Consider the following 20,374-nt stretch of genomic DNA (forward strand, 5'->3'; position numbering starts at 1 on the left):
CAACACCACCGACAATTACTATATCACTCGCCTTTCCAGTGGTGTCGGATTGAACTGTGTGGTACTTCTGTGTCTTTCTTATTGAAAGGACTGTCTGAAAGTGCTCAGAGTTTCTGCTTTGCTTGGCTGGTTTAAATTTCGAATCCACTATCATCCAGGAGCGTCTGGACACTAACTTTGGTGCAACCGACAGCCTTTACACATAACCAGAATTTTTTTGTATTTTGAGAGAGATTTTTTGATAAGATTCTGCTACAGTGTTCATTGTTGGCTTCATACATTGTCCTTGAGACAACAAAGTGCATCTTTTTTGTCATCCTCCTGCGATATCTCTCTGCTTCATTTTACACCCATGGTGCGGAAGTTGCTGTTTCTCTAGAAGTTTCTTGAGCTCATATACCATAGAGTGTGCCTATCATTCTCCTATTGTGAAATGTTCTTTTAAACTTGAGAAAGAGTTCCTCTAGATGATCCTTCCCAGATGTCGATGTTTTGAGTGGCTGATTGTGTTGTATGATGTGATTCCTTCTTAGTCTATCTTACTGAAGATGTAAATCTCTCCAGTTTTTAGTGGCCTTTCATACTTTATTTATTATTGTTGCTACAGCTGACTCATGGATACTGGTACAAGTTTCAATATCTATGCCCTTATTGGTTGCCATTAGATCTGATATATTACTATCGTGTGTGTGTGTTTTTGGACAATTTGTTTCAAGTAATTTTCTCAGAAAGCAGTAGTATTATTCTTGAGGATATGTTGTCATGTCCACCACAGCACAGCATTGTAATTTTAACATTATGTTAAACCCAAAATCGTATGTATCAGATGCAAATATCACCATTGGATTACTGCTGGTGTAAATTCTAAGCCATCTTAAAGTTTTGCCAAAACCACCATACAGCTCATTTGGCAGCATCCTACTGAAAGCCTCTTAAAACCATACATTTTTAATATGTTGAGCTCAAATTTTGCATATGTTAGTTGCTTCCTATTATTATGTTATTGTATTATTATTTTATTGTATTCTACTTTGATTAAAATTTGACAGAGTTGGGCACGGGCCAATTGTAAGTGAAGTTCCCAAAGAAACTGTAATCAGACATTCACTTCATTTGAGGGTTTCTTGTCGAATGGAATACTTTACTGTAATTGTGGATTGGGTCATAAAAAGCAAATAAAATAAACCTTCATTGTTATTACACGTCACGAATATGACATTGATTTTTTCGTTATAGAAGTAGGCCTGCTACTTTTCTGAATAATACCAGTAGCTCTCTGATGTATGCTGCACGTATACAGAGAGAAGGTAGACACTGTGCAGTGTTTGAAGCTAGGATGGTATAGTGATGAAGATACAGGACTGATGTATGTGAGTGGCTCTAAGACTTGTCAAGTGGTAGAACCCGAGTTTGTTATCTTCGATGACGAGTGTTCATCATAAAAAGCGTATTGTCGGGAGTGTCCCAGGGAAGTGCTTGAGGACCACCCATGTTGTCTGTATACAGAAATATTTTGATGGATAGGATGAGCAGCAGGCTGTGATTGCTGATGGTGCTGTAGTGTATGCACAGATGTCTTTGTTGAGCGATTGTAGCAGGATACAGGAAGACTTGACAGAATTTCTATTTGGTGTAGCGAATGACAGCTTGTTCGTAATGTAGAGAAATAAAAGTTAACATAGATCATTGTGAAAAACAATCCTGTAATGCTCGAATACAGTATTAGTGGTGTGCTGCTTTACAGTGTCTCATCAATTAAATATCTAGGTGTAATGTTGCAAAGTTATATGAAATGGAACGGGCTTCTAAGAATAGTATTAGGGAAAATGAAACTAAGTAACTCTGTCTCTAACATTTAGAAGACATGAAATCTCCTGTGTTTCATGTACAATTGAGGTGTTGATGCCATTGCTTCCATTAGGTGTATTTGTAGAAGAGAGGCACTTGGGGTGACTAAAAACTTTATTTAAATCTAAAGAAGTTCAGTGTGTGTAAGCTTTTCACAGACTCCTGTATTATTTCTGCACAGCTCTTTGTCATTAGATACTATACCATTGTTGAAATTCCTTGTCATGATTGTCTGAACTAAGATGAAATAAGCAACTGAATTATAATATATAAAAGCAAATATGTGAATGTTTTGGGTAAGTATACGTTTTCTACAAAGAGCATAGCTAAAAGTAGTTGTATACTTCATTCCTTTCTTTGCCTAAGTTTGGTTTTGTTAGAGGGAAGTGTAAATCATTTTTCCTTCTGGGATTGAATTTGTGAATTGCTGTATTACTCACAGATAGTAATCAGTTGTTAACGACAAAGTTCATCAGTAGTTGTATACTTCATTCCTTTCTTTGCCTAAGTTTGGTTTTGTTAGAGGGAAGTGTAAATCATTTTTCCTTCTGGAATTGAATTTGTGAATTGCTGTATTACTCACAGATAGTAATCAGTTGTTAACGACAAAGTTCATCAGTGAATCAATGTTCTGTGCTACTGTGGACTATGTTACCAGATGCTTAAAGAGATGCCTGCAAGATGTGTGTGAACCCAACATATAATTCTAATTACTTTATTGTTTGAATTGAATACTTTTTACCTAGGTGTGAGATATCACCCCACAGTGTCTTCTCAGTAACTAGCGAGTGAAAATACACAAAATGGTTAATTTACTGATTTAAAAATCTCCCAAGTTGTCAGTTATTGGGTTTTTCTGAAAGTTTAATTAACTCGGAGACTTAAGTCATCAATAACATATTTTCATTCACTGTTTACAACAGTCTGCCAACACTAGGGTAACTTTTTGACTCTGCAACTGCAGAAGTCACATGGTTTTGAGGCACATAACTAGCCGAGACATGTTTGGAGTGCATTTTCATACAGAAAGTAAGTTCCATGAAGATTGTTTGATAGAGAGTGGAGAAGGTGAAAATCTGAAGGCGCAAGATCAGGTGAACAAGGTGGATTTGGAATGACTTCCCAGCCCAACTCCTGTATGTTGTTTTTTGTCAGTCTAGCAGAATGTGGGTGGGCATTATTGTGAAGTAGCATCACATCACACAATCTTCATGGTCATTGTTCTTAGATTTCATCTGCAAGATGTCTCATTTGTTGACAGTAAATGTCAGCAGTGATGTTTATATCTTGGGGAAGCAATTCGTAGTACACCAAACCATAATTGTTCCGCCAGATGAATAATATTGCCATTTGTGGGTGCACACAGGTCTTTGTGCAGAGAGTATGGCTTTTTTTTGGTTCAACCACTCCTTTCTTCTCCCTATGTTAGCCTAAAGGCACCATTTCTCATCACCAATAATAATATAGGATAGGAAGAGTCAGTGTTGTTCATGAGCAGATTGATGATGAGCAAGCAGAGATGCATGTATGGTCGTCTGTGATTTTTGTTTAGTGTGTGCAGTAACCATACACCCTATTTTTGAACCTTCATAGAGATATCACATGTTGATGGAATGATCACAGTTCATCACATTTGCCAGTTCCCGAGGTTGCTGACGTCGATCACTGTGGGTGAATGCTTTTAAATGATCTTCATAAAACCCCAAATGTCTTCCTGAACATGGAGAGTCAATAATGCCAAAAATATACTCCTTAAAATGAGAGAACCATTTTCTTGCTGAACTCTGTCCAGTGACGTTATCCCTATACATGGCACAAATGTTTCCTACTGCCCCTCCTGCTGTTACCCCTCTATTGAATTCAAACAGAAGAATATGTCAGAAATGTTGAGATTTCTCTACTTGGTACTCCATTTTCTAGTGTCCACAGCTCCACTCCCTATCTCCAAATGACAATATGTAAACTCAAATAGCAACTATGAACTGCAAGGAAAAAGTGAAAATTGATAAATAAACCCCTAGCAACCGAAATACCAACTTGCAAAACAAAAATGCTACGAAGTTGTGCACTAATCTAACGTTATGCCAAAAGTAGATGAACATAAATTTTTCAGCATGTTTAATACATCGTTATTCCTTTCCCTCCCTCTCTCCCTCCCTCTCTCCCTCCCTCTCTCCCTCCCTCTCTCCCTCCCTCTCTCCCTCCCTCTCTCCCTCCCTCTCTCCCTCCCTCTCTCCCTCCCTCTCTCCCTCCCTCTCTCACACACACACACACACACACACACACACACACACACACACACACACACACACACACCTTTTTTCCATATGTACACTAAAGAACTTGGAATTTTGTATCCTCTTTACTATTTTGATTGTTACACTACTTTAATGGGAGGTGGGATATCCTTTTTTTCCCAGTAGTTAAGTCCACTCCAATTGTGTAAAATCAGCTATCTGTAACAAAAACATCATTCACTGTATTCCCTGTTGACACTTTATTGCTTGACCTGACAATACTTCTTTTATCAAATACTAAAAGGACTAATTCTGACTTCTGATTCAAATAAAATGGTGGATCACAACATAGAGCAACAGCAATAAATAGCCCATGATCAAGCCCTTGAACTGCTCATTATGGTTGCTCCTTATGCAGATGTTACATCCTTGTTTGTAATACTTGAAAATCCTAGTGTAACTTTCTACATCCTGAGTTTAATCAAACTAGACGAGAGATGAACCTTTTATACCTTAAAACTTAATTTCTCTAATACAGTGTTATGATTGATAGTGTCAAATGGTTTCAAAAAGTCCCAGATTATTACCATTGCTGACATGTTGCCATTTAAGGATTATTATTATTATTTTTTTTTCATCTCTTTTGACATCCAAACTGTATGTGGCCAAGTAACCTATTAATAACCAGGTGTAAACTGTAGCGTATTTAACCTTCTCAAAAATTTTGGGAAATAATGTACAGTGAATATGACATCTGTGGCAAGAGGATTGCACGGGAAAATGAGATGCAAAAGAGAAGTAGTGAAAGAAGTTGTGTTAGTTAATGTGTTTCACATAAGTCAGGTAGGCGTATTTGTTGGATCACCACTTCTCATTCTGTGATAAAAGTAGTTCATTATTTTGTCAGTTACAAAACTACATTATGTAGTGATTTCTGGGTAAAATGTGACAAGACCACTCATGTTGATGTGAATCTTAGGCTCAGCTTAAGTATGTTATAGTAGCCAGTAAACATATTCTATAGAAGGTGAGGGTGAGCATTTAGGCAACATAGATATTGTATCTTGGAGCAATTTAAGCCTTGATAGAAAACAGGCTGTGATCAACCAGGACATGCTATGATCTCCTTATATTTAATTGTGATGTAATTAAGTTTTGGTCAGATCACTATGATAAAAAGAAGCTTTTAACCACATGGTCATGGGAATTTAAAGTTATTAGTAGTGAAGTTAGTGAGATGAGTTGTATGAGAGCAATCTGCCTGTCATAAAGCCTTAGTTTAGTGAGAAAGGATTTTTACTGATGTAGACATATTTCGAAATAAACATCTTGGGGTTAGAAGCTGTTATCTTCGTATCTTTATCAGTATTGTCCAGTTATACATTAGCTGAATCAGTCCCTTCTCTTATTGTTAAACTCAGTTTTTCCCATTATTCATTAAAATGAGATCATAAAGTCATGTTAATTTCCGTCCATTGAAAGTTAAAATAGAAGAGAGTAGATATTTTAAGTGGTATGTGGAATGTAATAGGGAGGCTGGACAATTTTATAGTGTCATGTGTCTATACTTTTCCCTATTTATCATTTCAGCTCCAAGTGTCAAAAAATTGAGAGGCTCAAAAATATAAACTTAAAGTGCAAACCTTCATTTGTGTTCCTTTTCTTTCATCTTACAAGAATTTGAGTAACATATACTGAATGATTTTTATTTGTGTTGTAGATAAAATGTCATTAAATTTTGTGAGGGTTAGTGGAGAGTTCATTCCAGATAGAAAATATAATTTTTGTTTCTCTCTTTGCAGAGTAAGGTTTTCCTGTTTGACAAGGTATTCAAGCCAAATGCAACACAGGAAAAAGTCTACAATGAAGCTGCAAAATCAATTGTTACAGGTATGTTGGAGGTTGCTTTTACTACCTTTCCATCTGGACTCCTGAAGTATTTGCTTTTTGGTAGCTGCCAAATTTATCTGTCAAACAGTATAACATACGTAGATATTGCTGAACGCTGGGTTTCATTTTGCTGACATAGAAATTTTGTAGGAATAGTCATAAAGGTAGAACAAACATTATTGAACTATGGTTATGACAGTTACAGTTACATGAAACATTTGCTCAGCCTGTTACTTCTCCATCCATAGAAGATTAGTTTAAAGGACACAGACCAGTTGTGATTGTGAAAACAATGCCATTACCTTGTAGCGAATAGTTGCTGTAACTCGAGAGAGTAGCATTGACTTGAGAATGCAGCAAATGGGATCTAATTCAATCTGGTGTGGTGGTCTTGTAGTAGTGTGTGTTGCTGGAAACTGATAAGTTCTGGGATCAAATCTTGGTTGAGTCACTTTTTTTTTTACACTGCTCTTAACCTAGCATTGCTTTTCAGAGATGTGAAGATACCTATTTTGAAAAATGTTGATTATTTTGAGACTGCCAAGTTCTGCTTCCCTCAGATTAGGAATCACAATTTGCACTTTTAATTTACTACAAATTTTTCAAACAGTGGGCAGTGAGTTGCTCAATTTTGAGTATCATAATAAATATGACTAATAACAAAAACATAAACACCTCATCAGGCTGCAAAGTAAGACTTTAAGTGTGAAATAATCACACAGTTTTAAACATTAATTTCTCTGCAACTTTATGAGAACAATTGGGTAGTGAAACACCCTCAGAATTCAGAATATGTAGTGGTTTATTTTTTATGCTACATGTAAAACGTTTTCTGAAAAACTACTTCAGTAACTTTGCTTCCATTACATACAGTACATTCTTTTAGCAGCACAGCAGATGACTCTATCAACTTTCAGCTTTCTTCCTTCCTTGAATTATGCCAAGGTGTTGCAACAGTACTGTTCAAATTTGCTGATGCTAAGTGGCTCTGGACAAGAGCAACATGTGGGATAAATGGCTAATATTTGGGAAATGTTAAATGATCATGCAGTGTTCACACTGCACTTCTTGCTGTTTGCTGTCCAAAAAATGGTGAAGTTAGCCACTGTTGCTACCACCAGAGATAGATTCATGAACCTCCACGTGCATCAGAGTGTTAAATAAAGCAAGGAAAACACTGTTCAAAGGGCGGCCAGTATGTGATTGGGCTTCAAATTATTCGCTATGTCATTGTTCAGGGGCCAACCAATGAGTCCATTGCATTAACCCGAAATGAAATTGGTCACAAGTTTAATAAATATGCAGGAAGGAATTTGCGGTGAAATTATGTTCACTTTTCACACTGATTTATATTTTAATAAACTGAGTTTATTGCAGAAAAAAACAAGTAAAATATCCTTTCACACTTTTCCCAATAAGATTATTATTAATGTAATATTTGTCAGTGCGAGAACCTAAGTAAGTTGACCAGCTAGCATCACAAGTTCGCTTAATCTTTCGAAAATCCATGAAAATTAAAGTGCTTCAGCACACTTCTAAGTTGATGTTCTATTATCGCAAACTAACGATATTTCAATTGCCGTTCACCATCAAAGTTAACTGCAGAACAGTTCATAGAAGATTAGACTGTCGCGTAACCCAAAATTATTCAGAGTCCTCCTGGTAAAAAATGTTTTGAAGTTTTTACAATCAAAATGCTTGAAATATTGAAAAGTTTCAAACAGCCAGTTCATGTGGCACGAAGTTTTCTAAGTCCATGCCCGCGAAAAATATCTCAGTGCCTCGTGATTGTTGCACACACATTTTTTACAAGTGCATGACTAGATACTTAGAAAATATTCCTGAGAGCACACACACGAGATGACTTCTAGTCACATATACGTCCTATCCGTTCATCAACTCCACTCCCACTGACTGCCAAAATCTATCACTGTCCTGTGTGAAAATTGGTGCCATTACTTATACCATTGCCCTGACATGAGTCAATCTCTCACATTTCTAACAAAAGTATTCATAAAAGTACCCCCCCCCCCCTCTCTCTCTCTCTCTCTCTCTCTCTCTCTCTCTCTCTCTCTCTCTCTCTCTCTCTCTCTCTCTCTCTGTCTGTCTGTCTGTGTGTGTGTGTGTGTGTGTGTGTGTGTGTGTGGAGGATGAATTGCTCACCATATAGTGGATATGAGTCACAGACAGGTGCACACACAATAAGACTGCTAAACAAGTAATCTTTCAGCCAAAATATCACCTTCTGAATTTCACACACACACACAAATGTGGGCAGAAATTTCATCAGATTTTCAGTGCTCCTCATAGTTTTCACATAGCTTTAATGGTTTTCTCACAGTGTCTTTGTTCATGTGGACGCCGTTTTGCATCGTTATATCACTAATAGATATTAAACAATGAAACTAATTACTGTCATACATCTCTAAATACCATTATTTATTAATACTGCTGCTACTTTCATTATTTCATGTATTACCTGCTAGGAGATTCACTTTTTCATGCATGGAATATACATTCGGGGCTGTAATTTGAAATATGTAATATTCACAGACAATCTATGAGATCAGTTAGTACATACTGAGACCTATCCATTGTCACTACATTTGTGTGAATTACTTAAGGTTGTAGTGAGTTATTAAAGTTATTTTATATTCAAAATGTTTAACATTTAATAACTTGTAAGGGTACATTTTCACTCACAGACTCTTCTGATTTCTGTCATTAAAGCTGTGTGGTGGTCTTCTGTCACTGATTTGGTTTAGTTTTTATTTAGAATTTCTCATTGTTTCATATTTTCTTTATTCAGTAGTAACTGGCCGTGGCAGCCACCTTCCTTAGTTTATTCCAACTTTCAGGTTTCTTCCACCACACGGTGTATGTCTCTGGTTGTCTGACCTGCAGTCAGGATTTCTCATACTTTAAGCTCTGCCAACCATCATGCATGAAAGGTGTTGGCACATATTAACATAGCCACAAAGCTTGTTCATTTTGCCATGGTCAGGTGTTGACACACACTCTCTTGGCTTTAATAACAATGAGCTGCTTGCATTACAACTGGACACACATGCATGGCTGCATCTGTTGTTGTAGTAGTTGTTTTAGGCATTTCTGGGTTGTACTGTCTCAATACAGGCATGATTTTTTTGCATTGCACGGCAGAGAAGTCTGCCATAAAGTGTCCATAAAAAAGAATTGCAGCAACAAGTCTTAACAATGTGTACAGAACTTCACCAGAATGCTGTATCACGAGCTAAACATGCATAATTTTTTTTGGCCACCTCAGCCAGAATGTCTGATTCGTATTAAATCATTCACATGCGCAGACACCCATGATTCGCATAAAATATTTAGATTCTTTGTTAAACATATTACTTAAATCACTTTGTGCTCCGATCATTGCCAAGATATGTTGCTCCAAACCCCAGTTCGATATGGAACATGCAAAATTTATGCCTCCAGACAGCTTTCCTGCTATACGTTGCTTACATACCGTAAGTTATATGGAAGTGATGATATTCAGTTACTTAACACCATTCTGTAAAATATATTCTTTACTCAATGCAGTGGTCGTTTGCCCACTGGTACTTGATGCTAAACGGGCGAAGTCAGGCTGGGTCACTAGTAGATTTTATAAAAGAACTAAGATTTGTATTAAGCGTGAGTGTTAGTAATAGAGAGCTTCGCGCAAGGTGGATTCATCCAAAGCTACATGTTTCTGTAAATCCTAGAAGGTTATTTTGCAGTGTGGAAGATATGTACTACAGCTTGACGTGGTTTCTGCTTTACGTTGTGCTGTTCAAACAATTCTATCATATGTGAGAGAGACTTAGAAGAAAATTAGAAATTGTTACCTCTAATGGTCCCCCATTCAGATGTCTAGGCAGGGACTACTCAGGAGGACATTGTTATCAGGAGAACGAAAAGTGGCATTCTACGGGTCGGAGCGTGGAATGTCAGATCCCTTAGTCGGGCAGGTAGGTTAGAAAATTTAAAAAAGGAAATGTATACGTTAAAGTTATATATAGTGGGAATTAGTGAAGTTCGGTGGCAGGAGGAACAAGACTTCTGGTCAAGTGAACACAGAGTTATAAATACAAAATCAAATAGGGATAATGCAGGAGTAGGTTTAATAATGAATAAAAAAAAATAGGAATGCGGGTAAGCTACCACAAACAGCATAGTGAACGCATTATTGTGGCCAAGATACATAGGAAGCCCACGCCTACGACAGTAGTACAAGTTTATATGTCGACTAGCTCCACAGATGACAAAGAGATTGATGAAATGTATGATGATATAAGAGAAATTATTCAGATAGTGAAAGGTGACGAAAATTTAATAGTCATGGGTGACTGGAATTTGGTAGTAGGAAAAGGGAGAGAAGGAAACGTAGTAGGTGAATATGGAATGGGGGTAAGGAATGAAGGAGGAAGCCGCCTGGTAGAATTTTGCACAGAGCATAGCTTAATCATAGTTAACACTTGGTTCAAGAATCACAAAGGAAGGCTGTATACATGGAAGACGCCTGGAGATACTGAAAGGTTTCATATAGATTACTGTATTTACTCAAATCCAAGCCGCACTTTTTTTCTGGTTTCTGTAATCCAAAAAACTGCCTGTGGCTTAGAATCGAGTGCAAAGTAAGCAGAAGTTCTGAAAATTGTTGGTAGGTGCGGCTGCAACTAACTTCTGCCATCGAATATATGTAGCGCCACACAGGCATTCTTTGCAGGCACAAAGATAAATACTATCGCCAAAACCTCTGCGTCAGTGAATAAATTAAAAGAAAACGTAGAAGAATGTAAACATTATGCCATGTATTCTTTCGTGTCTGCTGCTATCTCATTTAAATCCTGTCTGTCTAACAAACTACGAAACTAGAGTGAGACAACAGCAAATGCGGAATAATATACATATCATGTCATGTTTATATTCGTATTATTCTTATGTTGAATACTGATACAGTCAGAAATGAAGCACGGCAACTGACTAGATTTTTAAATCTAAGTTGAATATAATTTCTGTGCAAAATGTAATGTACCAAAGAGGCGTATGCAAAGATTTTCAAACGGAGAAAACTTTTCGCTAAACTCTCGTTCAGAACACCTATCATACGCAGTCTTGGTTCTTGTTGATCATTATCAAAGAAAGCTGCAGTGTAAGTAATAACAAATAGCAGTCTCTTGCTATTGTATTGCTTATGAGACAATACCTCTCTTTTTTTTATTGTAAGCGGCGGTTGTTGTTGTGGTCTTCAGTCCTGAGACTGGTTTGATGCAGCTCTCCATGCTACCCTATCCTGTGCAAGCTTCTTCATCTCCCAGTACCTACTGCAGCCTACATCCTTCTGAATCTGCTTAGTGTATTCATCTCTTGGTCTCCCTCTAGGATTTTTACCCTCCACGCTGCCCTCCAATGCTAAATTGGTGATCCCTCGTTGTCTCAGAACATGTCCTACCAACCGATCCCTTCTTCTAGTCAAGTTGTGCCACAAGCTCCTCTTCTCCCAATTCTATTCAATACCTCCTCATTAGTTCTATGATCTACCCATCTAATCTTCAGCATTCTTCTGTAGCACCACATTTTGAAAGCTTCTATTCTCTTCTTGTCCAAACTATTTATTGTACATGTTTCACTTCCATACATGGCTACGCTCCATACAAATACTTTCAGAAACGACTTCCTGACATTTAAATCTATACTCGATGTTAACAAATTTTTCTTCTTCAGAAATGCTTTCCTTGCCATTGCCAGTCTACATTTTATATCCTCTCTACTTCGACCATCGTCAGTTATTTTGCTCCCCAAATAGCAAAACTCATTTACTACTTTAAGAGTCTCATTTCCTAATCTAATTCCCTCAGCATCACCCGACTTAATTCGACTACATTCCATTATCCTCGTTTTGCTTTTGTTGATGTTAATCTTATATCCTCCTTTCAAGACACTGTCCATTCCGTACAACTGCTCTTCCAAGTCCTTTGCTGTCTCTGATAGAATTACAATGTCATCGGCGAACCTTAAAGTTTTTATTTCTTCTCCATGGATTTTAATACCTACTCCAAACTTTTCTTTTGTTTCCTTTATTGCTTGCTCAATATATAGATTGAAAAACATCGTGGAGAGGCTACAACCCTGTCTCACTCCCTTCCCAACCACTGCTTCCCTTTCATACCCCTCAACTTTTATAACTGCCATCTGCTTTCTGTACAAATTGTAAATAGCATTTCGCTCCTTGTATTTTACCCCTGCCACCTTCAGAATTTGAAAGAGAGTATTCCAATCAACATTGTCAAAAGCTTTCTCTAAGTCTACAAATGCTAGAAACGTAGGTTTGCCTTTCCTTAATATTTCTTCTAAGATAAGTCGTAGGGTCAGTATTGCCTCATGTGTTCCAACATTTCTACGGAATCCAAACTGATCTTCCCCGAGGTTGGCTTCTATTAGTTTTTCCATTTGTCTGTAAAGAATTCGCGTTAGTATTTTGCAGCTGTGACTTATTAAACTGATAGTTCGGTAATTTTCTCACCTGTCAACACTTGCTTTCTTTGGGATCGCGGCTCAGATTCGGGAATTTTTCCCCTCCCCCCCTTGATTTAGAGTCTCATTTTTCATCTGCGGCTTAGATTCGAGTGTGGCTTAGATTCGATTAAATATGGTATATAATGGTAAGATAGAGATCTAGGAACCAGGTTTTAAATTGTAAGACATTTCCAGGGGCAGATGTGGACTCTGACCACAATCTATTGGTTATGACCTGTAGATTAAAACTTAAGAAACTGCAAAAAGGTGGGAATTTAAGGAGATGGGACCTGGATAAACTGAAAGAACCAGAGGTTGTACAGAGTTTCAGGGACAGCATAAGGGAACAATTGACAGGAATGGGGGAAAGAAATACAGTAGAAGAAGAATGGGTAGCTTTGAGAGATGAAATAGTGAAGACAGCAGAGGAATCAAGTAGGTAAAAAAATGAGGGCTAATAGAAATTCTTGGATAACAGAAGAGATACCGAATTTAATTGATGAAAGGAGAAAATACAAAAATGCAGTAAATGAAGCAGGCAAAAAGGAATACAAATGTCTCAAAAATGAGATCGACAGGAATTGCAAAATGGCTAAGCAGGGATGGCTAGAGGACAAATGTAAGGATGTAGAGGCGTATGTCACTAGGGGTAAGATAGATACTGCCTACAGGAAAATTAGAGAGACCTTTGGAGAAAAGAGAACCACTTGTATGAATATCAAGAGCTCAGGTGGAAACCCAGTTCTAAGCAAAGAAAGGAAAGCAGAAAGGTATGTAGAGGGTCTATACAAGGGCAATGTTATGGAAATGGAAGAGGATGTAGATGAAGATGAAATGGGAGATATGATACTGCGTGAAGAGTTTGACAGAGCACTGAAAGACCTAAGTCGAAACAAGGCCCCAGAAATAGAAAACATTCCATTAGAACTACTGATAGCCTTGGGAGAGCCATCCCTGACAAAACTCTACCATCTGGTGAGCAGGATGTGTGAGACAGGCAAAATAGCTTCAGACTTCAAGAAGAATTTCATAATTCCAATCGCAAAGACAGAAGGTGTTGACAGATGAGAACCAAACTATCAGATCAGTAAGCCACGGCTGCAAAATACTAACACAAATTCTTTACTGATGAATGGAAAAACTGGTAGAAGCCGACCTCGGGGGAGATCAATTTTGAACACATGAGGCAATACTGACCCTATGACTTATATTAGAAAATAGACTAAGGAACAGCAAACTTACATTTCTAGCTTTTGTAGACTTGGAGAAAGCTTTTGACAGTGTTGACTGAAGTACTCTTTCACATTCTGAAGGTGGCAGGGGTAAAATACAGGGAGCGAAAGGCTATTTACAATTTGTACAGAAACCAGATGGCAGTTATGAGAGTCGAGGGGCATGAAAGGGAAGCAGTGGTTGGGAAGGGAGTGAGACAGGGTTGTAGCCTATCCCCGATGTTATTCAATCTGTATATTGAGCAAGCAGTAAAGGAAACAAAAGAAAGATTTGCGGAGTAGGAATTAAAATCCATGGAGGAGAAGTTAAAACTTTGAGGTTCGCCAATGACATTGTAATTCTGTCGGAGATGGCAAAGGACCTGGAAGAGCAGCTGAATGGAATGGACAGTGTCTTGAAAGGAGGATATAAGATGAACATCTACAAAAGCAAAACAAGGATAATGGAATGTAGTTGAATTAAATAGCGTGATGCTGAGGGTATTAGATTAGGAAATGAGACACTTAAAGTAGTAAAGGAGTTTTGCTATTTGGGGAGCAAAATAACTGATGATGATCGAAGTAGAGAGGATATAAAATGTAGACTGGCAATGGCAAGGAAAGCGTTTCTGAAGAAGAGAAATTTGTTAACATCGAGTATAGATTTAAGTGTCAGGAAGTCTTTTCTGAAAATAAATGTATGGAGTGTAGCCATGTATGGAAGCGAAATGTGGACGAGAAATAGTTTAGACAAGAAGAGAATAGAAGCTTTCATAATGTGGTACTACAGAAGAATGCTTAAGATGAGATGGGTAGATCACATAACTAATGAGGAGGTATTGAAGAGAATTGGGGAGAAGAGAAATTTGTGGCACAACTTGACTATAAGAAAGGATCGGTTGGTAGGACATATCCTGAGGCATCAAGGGATCACCAATTTAGTATTGGAGGGCAGCGCGGAGGGTAAAAATCGTAGAGGGAGACAAAGAAATGAATACACTAAACAGATTCAGAAGGCTGTAGGTTGCAGTAGGTACTGGGAGATGAAGCAGCTTGCACAGGATAGAGTAGCATGGAGAGCTGCATCAAACCAGTCTCTGGACTGAAGACAACAACAACAGCAATACCTCTAATGGTAAAGAAAATAAGCAGTTGTCTGTTGTTACAAAATTACTACTACTAACCACTCTAACAGCAACATTAGGATCAGAAAGGTGGTGATCTTTGTAGATTTGGGTGTGTCATAGTTGTGAAATATTGCTATAGAATGAGAGAGAATTGCTGGTCAGTACTCATCTTCAAGAGGCAAAATGTGTAGTAATGTCAATACTCTCATAAAGTACATGCTGTGAATTGTATATGATACTCAGTGAATGCAGGGCATAAAATTTTAAGTCAAATATTGGATAATCCACCTGAATATATTCTACTTCAATTTAGTGTATCTGCGTAATTGTCCATAGCACATAATAAAATGTAACATTTTTGAAACTACATCTCCTTGCTGCTACAAGGTTTCAGCAGTTTGTAGACATGGTATTTAGAGTGCTTCTTGGTCTTGTATCTTCACCTGGGTTATCTTGCATCCTGATTCCACTATTGACCTCATACAAACTCACTCTTTCATGTCTGCTCTGTAAGGGGGTTTCACAACTGTGAGCAAGAAATATTTGTCTCTAGTTTTGTATCACATGTGCCAAGTGGGGGTCTTTAATTCTTGTTGTATGATGTAGCAATGTGTAAAACTTGTTCAACTTGGCACAGTCAGGTGTCAAAACGTGCTCTCTTGGCCGTAATAACAATGAGCTGCTAGCATTAGCACTGGACACACATGCATGGCTACATTTGTTGTTGTAGTCAATACTTTGAATACAGTAAGCAGTATTGTTACAATTTTATTGAAAATTTGCTTTGTAAGTACAATGTTGCATAAAGGCAAGAGTGCTAGTGTGAGAGATTTCTTCACTGCCTAAATTTGTCATTGAAAAAAATTGGTCTATGATTTGTGTTTGTTTTCTGTTCCTCTTCTTAAGATGCCTCCACAGCAGCTGCTGAAATGTTATGATACAAGTTCAGTATATAATCAAGTAGAGTTAACTCTAGAGGTGACTTTCCTGTAATGTATACTACCCAGTGGGGTCTCTGGGACCTGTATGTTTAAACAGAGATTTAAGGCACAAATCATATGAAATTTTTGGTTTAGTTAAATAATGTTTAAATACTCCTTCTTGATTTTGTTGTGATAAATTAAGCCTGCAGGAATTTACTTTTTATCAGACACAATCATACATGTTGTGTGGATTTTAAATAGAACACATCAATAAATTGTTACAGAATTGAATTTTACATTGTGAAAAGGTATACTATCTCTGTCACAAATAAATTTTCACATGAAACTAAAATCTATAGTTTAAAGTTGCTCATAAGAACTGTCCTCGGGTCTGCAAAGGTGACATGTAATGCTGGGATCCACAATTTTATCACTACAGAGAACACATTTGATTTTAACTAACACTTCAAGTATTTTATTGGAAAAACAGAGAAACCTATCACAATTGTCCTGAAGTTGTTCTTTTGAATGACCCTCCGCTAGCAGAAATGCGATCACTGGCTATTTTATCTTGATCTTGATCTTTATCACTGATATCTTCCTCTGGCCATTGCAAAAAATTTCAACAAACTTGAGATCTTTAAAACTGACACATTCCTGTGAGCACATTTTGTGCTATACTGAGTCCATGTGGCACAGTCTGAGACAACAGCATATGACAGTAAGACATGTCAACAACAACAAAGAAGGTGACAATTCAGCTGACAAGGGCTAAGTATGTAAGCAACCGGCTTGGTATGTATTTTCTGTCTCTTTATTCCACTTGGCTCACAATTCATGACCAGTCAAAAGAAGTTAAGCCCATGTTCTGTTTTATTATTATGTTTTTAATTGTACATTTGCATATTTTCAGTTTGAAGCTGAGTTAAAGATTTTGTGTGTAAAAGTTCCATTCAAATTAGTTTTTTAATAGAAGTTTTTTTAAAATTACTCTTTGTATTTAATGTTACAAGATGCAGGGATTTGCTTTTATGTAGTTGGTATTTGAACAGCTAAATCCAGTACAGCTTGCAATAAATAAAATTATTAATTACTTCAAAACTGAGTGTTTTGCGCCCTTAAACAAAACAAACAATTAACTTCAAAACTGTGTGTGTTTATTTGCAGATGTACTCTCTGGCTTCAATGGAACAATATTTGCCTATGGTCAGACTTCTTCTGGCAAAACGCACACGATGGAAGGTGTTATTGGTGACCCGGTGAAGCAGGGTATAATACCTCGAATAGTTAATGATATATTCAATCACATTTACGCTATGGAAGAAAACCTGGAATTCCACATCAAAGTTTCATACTTTGAAATTTACATGGACAAAATAAGGGACTTATTAGATGGTGAGTTTCTGTTTTTGCCAGTGGAAATGTTTCATTTCCATCTTTCTTTTTTGACATTCATTTTTCTGTGCTTGGTATAAGCGTCTTATAAAAAGTTCCATGTATGCTGAGTAATGTATTTACTTTCGTTATTTAGCCATGATAAATGAAATGGCCGTTTTCGCTGTACTTTTATTGTTATAGTTACCACTAATTGAAAAATCTAACAGAATATGTGTACATTCTAATGCTTCCAATCTTAACAGAGATTATTAGTTTTGAAGAAACTGTGTGTGACATTTTTGTTAATAAGAAACACATTGTAGCATCTTGTTAAAACATAATAATTAATTACTTGAACTGCACCTTGCACTTGACAAATTAGTTTGACCTATGAGATTGTGATAACTTTATTTATTCTAAAAATGTTAGAAATAAATATATTATTCAGGATGTAATAAAGAGACATTGGACATAGGAAAAACAAAGAGGCTCATTCTGTGAAAGAGCAGCACTTTATTAGCTGGTGGTTTAAAATCTATGCAGTAACAAAGGGGGATTGCCAGTGTGCGGAAGGGCAAGATTCTTTTCCCTTAATTAGGTGCTACGCAACATAACTGCCAGACAAAAAATACATGTACTAGACATGTGTACTTTAACAGAATCTGTCATAAGTAGTTAAAATATTTTTAGGCTATATTTTGCCTGTTTCTGTAATTTTACCAATGTTCTTTAGTGTTTCACTAACAACAGTTAATGTCAACATCTTATGGACACATGGAATCATTACAGATCGTGTAACATACGTATTGAAAACAATAAAAGTATGAACTTTTTGTTTCTGCCTGTTAGCTAACATTGAAGTGAATATAAACATTCGAGAATGAAAGTGTGTGATTTTGTTCTAAATGTTTGAATTCAGATACATCCCTAGGACATAATTTATGGTGTCAGTGCATTTAAAACAGTAGCTGCTAAGATGTATACAACTCAAAACTGTTCAGTTGATTGAGTTTGGAAGATATGAGGAGGAACTAGTGGCAAGTTGAAGCTTAGGGTCAGTTAGGCTCTTCAGTTGCTATTGCTTTGCCTGTGAAGGACAGATATCCTGTATGGAGCCAAGATTCATGAGCCAGTTTTAAGTTACCGCTAATGTCAGTTGTTTGCCCCTTCATTGGCTTTGTCTCACATTCATAAATGAACTGAGAGTGTTGATTCGACATCTGTGATATATTGGATTTTGTACATTGAAATTCATTTCTTACATCCAGAAGAATGAGATGTAGTTCCCCATCTGTCACACAATTACTTTGTTTTAGAGCTTGCAAATGTGTAAGATCCATTTTGCTTGCTTATTCACTTTACTATTAACTGACTGGATCTTCATCAATCATTTATGTGAGTCTGTTGCATTAAAGTACATTTTTTTCGGGACATTCAAGTTGTGTTTCTGCTTTGACATGTTACAAAATTCAGTGCTGAGAAACCACCATGTTGACACACTGCCCGCGAAGACCTATCATAACTCCCGCTGCATGGTTGGTTGTGTGAGTAGGCAGATAATAGTGAATAGATTCCGAAGATTGAGTTACTAAGAGAGAGTGTTTTTGTCACCTTATTGTTTGTTTTTATCGTGATATTTCATGAGAACATACCAAACCACTTGATAGTGAAAGTATTTGAAGTAATAGGAGGAGGCAATGATTACAGGCACATTGTCTTGAAATCATTCACAGTGTGGTGCATTTTCGTTATTCACCACTGTAATTGTTTGTTGTAATGTCACCTACATGTTTCTGATGATGACCACAGGAGACCAGATGCAATAATATCATAGTTGAGTAGTATCTATAGGTTTTTTAATGCTTTATTAACATCAGATAATTTCTTTAAAACATTCTTGATTGTATTTTTAGGGCTTTTTGTTTGAAGGCTTCAGTAAATTCAACATTTTGTGTTCATTCAGCATAAGAAATGTAGATAAGTTTCTTGCAACCCATTTTTTTGTAACTTGCATGATTTTTTTCTGTTATTAGTCTCCAAAGTAAATCTCAGTGTCCATGAAGACAAGAACAGGGTACCATTTGTGAAAGGAGCAACTGAACGATTTGTTTCAAGTCCAGAGGAAGTATTTGAAGTAATAGAAGAAGGCAAAGCTAACAGGCACATTGCAGTCACAAGTAAGCAGTCATGATACTTATTAATTAATAAAATTTGTGTTCTACTAATTACCAAAAGAATATTGTATAGGCAAGACTTAATAAATCACAACTTGTCTTACTGGTTTTGTCATGATCATCCTGCACACAGTACTACATATTTAGTTTTCTTAACCATGAACTGTTATATCTTAATCTGGATAATTTGTTTGTTTAGTGAAAGTAATTTTACTGACATTAATTAATTACTGACAATACTGACAATAATTAATTACTCCTGTCAGTGCATGTTCTGTGAGTATTGTATCCCTAGGGAGACTTGTTTTTTAAATTGCTGGAACTGTAAATTTTGACATATATAATCTCTAAAATAAATAGCAAGATCATTGTAGAAAACACAATAATCCCAGTAGCTTTATAATATACTAATTCTTTCCTGAAGCTTTAGTTTTTCATATAGTTAGGGACAACTAACTAAATATCTTACTTACTCTTACACATTTATTGACTAAAGCATATGAACAATTTTCTGGTACACTTATTATGTGACTTAACTTTTATTTCTTCAAAAACAAGCCGTTATGAAAGTCATTACCACAACGTAATTGAAGAGTGCCAAGAAATATTGAAATTCAGCTGTAGTTATGGCCTGTATGGCCAGGAAATAAAATAGTATATGCAAATTTTGTCAATTGGTGAAAGAAGGTGCAGCAGTCAGTTGCAACTTGTGTTAATTGTAGCAGTCGGGAGTTTAGTTACTAAGTGACCACCGTCAGCGCACCATATCAAGTTAACTCATTTTAGCTGTTATATGTCATAGTCCTTCCTGGACTATACATGTCAAGGGATTAGAAGAGCTATGAACTCTCGACATTCATAGTCAAACAGTGACTATGCCCCCCCCAGGGGGTCCACAACTCTTTTGTGGATACGTGCGTAGCGAGCACGGGACCCCGAGCTAATGTGGCCTTCCTTCCTTTCCGGGCTGCATACCTTCCCATTCCGCATCCTTCCCCATCCCTATCTTCGCCCCTCCTCCCCTCACCTCTGGCTCTTTCCTTCCCTTTCTCCCCATCTGGG

At 37.0% G+C, this 20,374-nt stretch overlaps 1 protein-coding gene across 1 annotated transcript in view; it reads left to right on the plus strand.

Moving 5' to 3' along the window:
- The window catches only part of LOC126175917 (kinesin heavy chain), a 90,240-nt gene that overhangs the window by 11,870 nt on the left and 57,996 nt on the right, over positions 1-20,374 (plus strand). Inside the window, exons 2-4 of the mRNA XM_049922987.1 lie at positions 5,888-5,975; positions 16,929-17,156; positions 19,172-19,315. Coding sequence (XP_049778944.1) covers positions 5,888-5,975; positions 16,929-17,156; positions 19,172-19,315 — 460 coding nt within the window. The remainder of the gene's footprint in view (positions 1-5,887; positions 5,976-16,928; positions 17,157-19,171; positions 19,316-20,374) is intronic.

Source organism: Schistocerca cancellata, chromosome 3 (assembly GCF_023864275.1).
Source record: "Schistocerca cancellata isolate TAMUIC-IGC-003103 chromosome 3, iqSchCanc2.1, whole genome shotgun sequence".
NCBI lineage: Eukaryota > Metazoa > Arthropoda > Insecta > Orthoptera > Acrididae > Schistocerca > Schistocerca cancellata.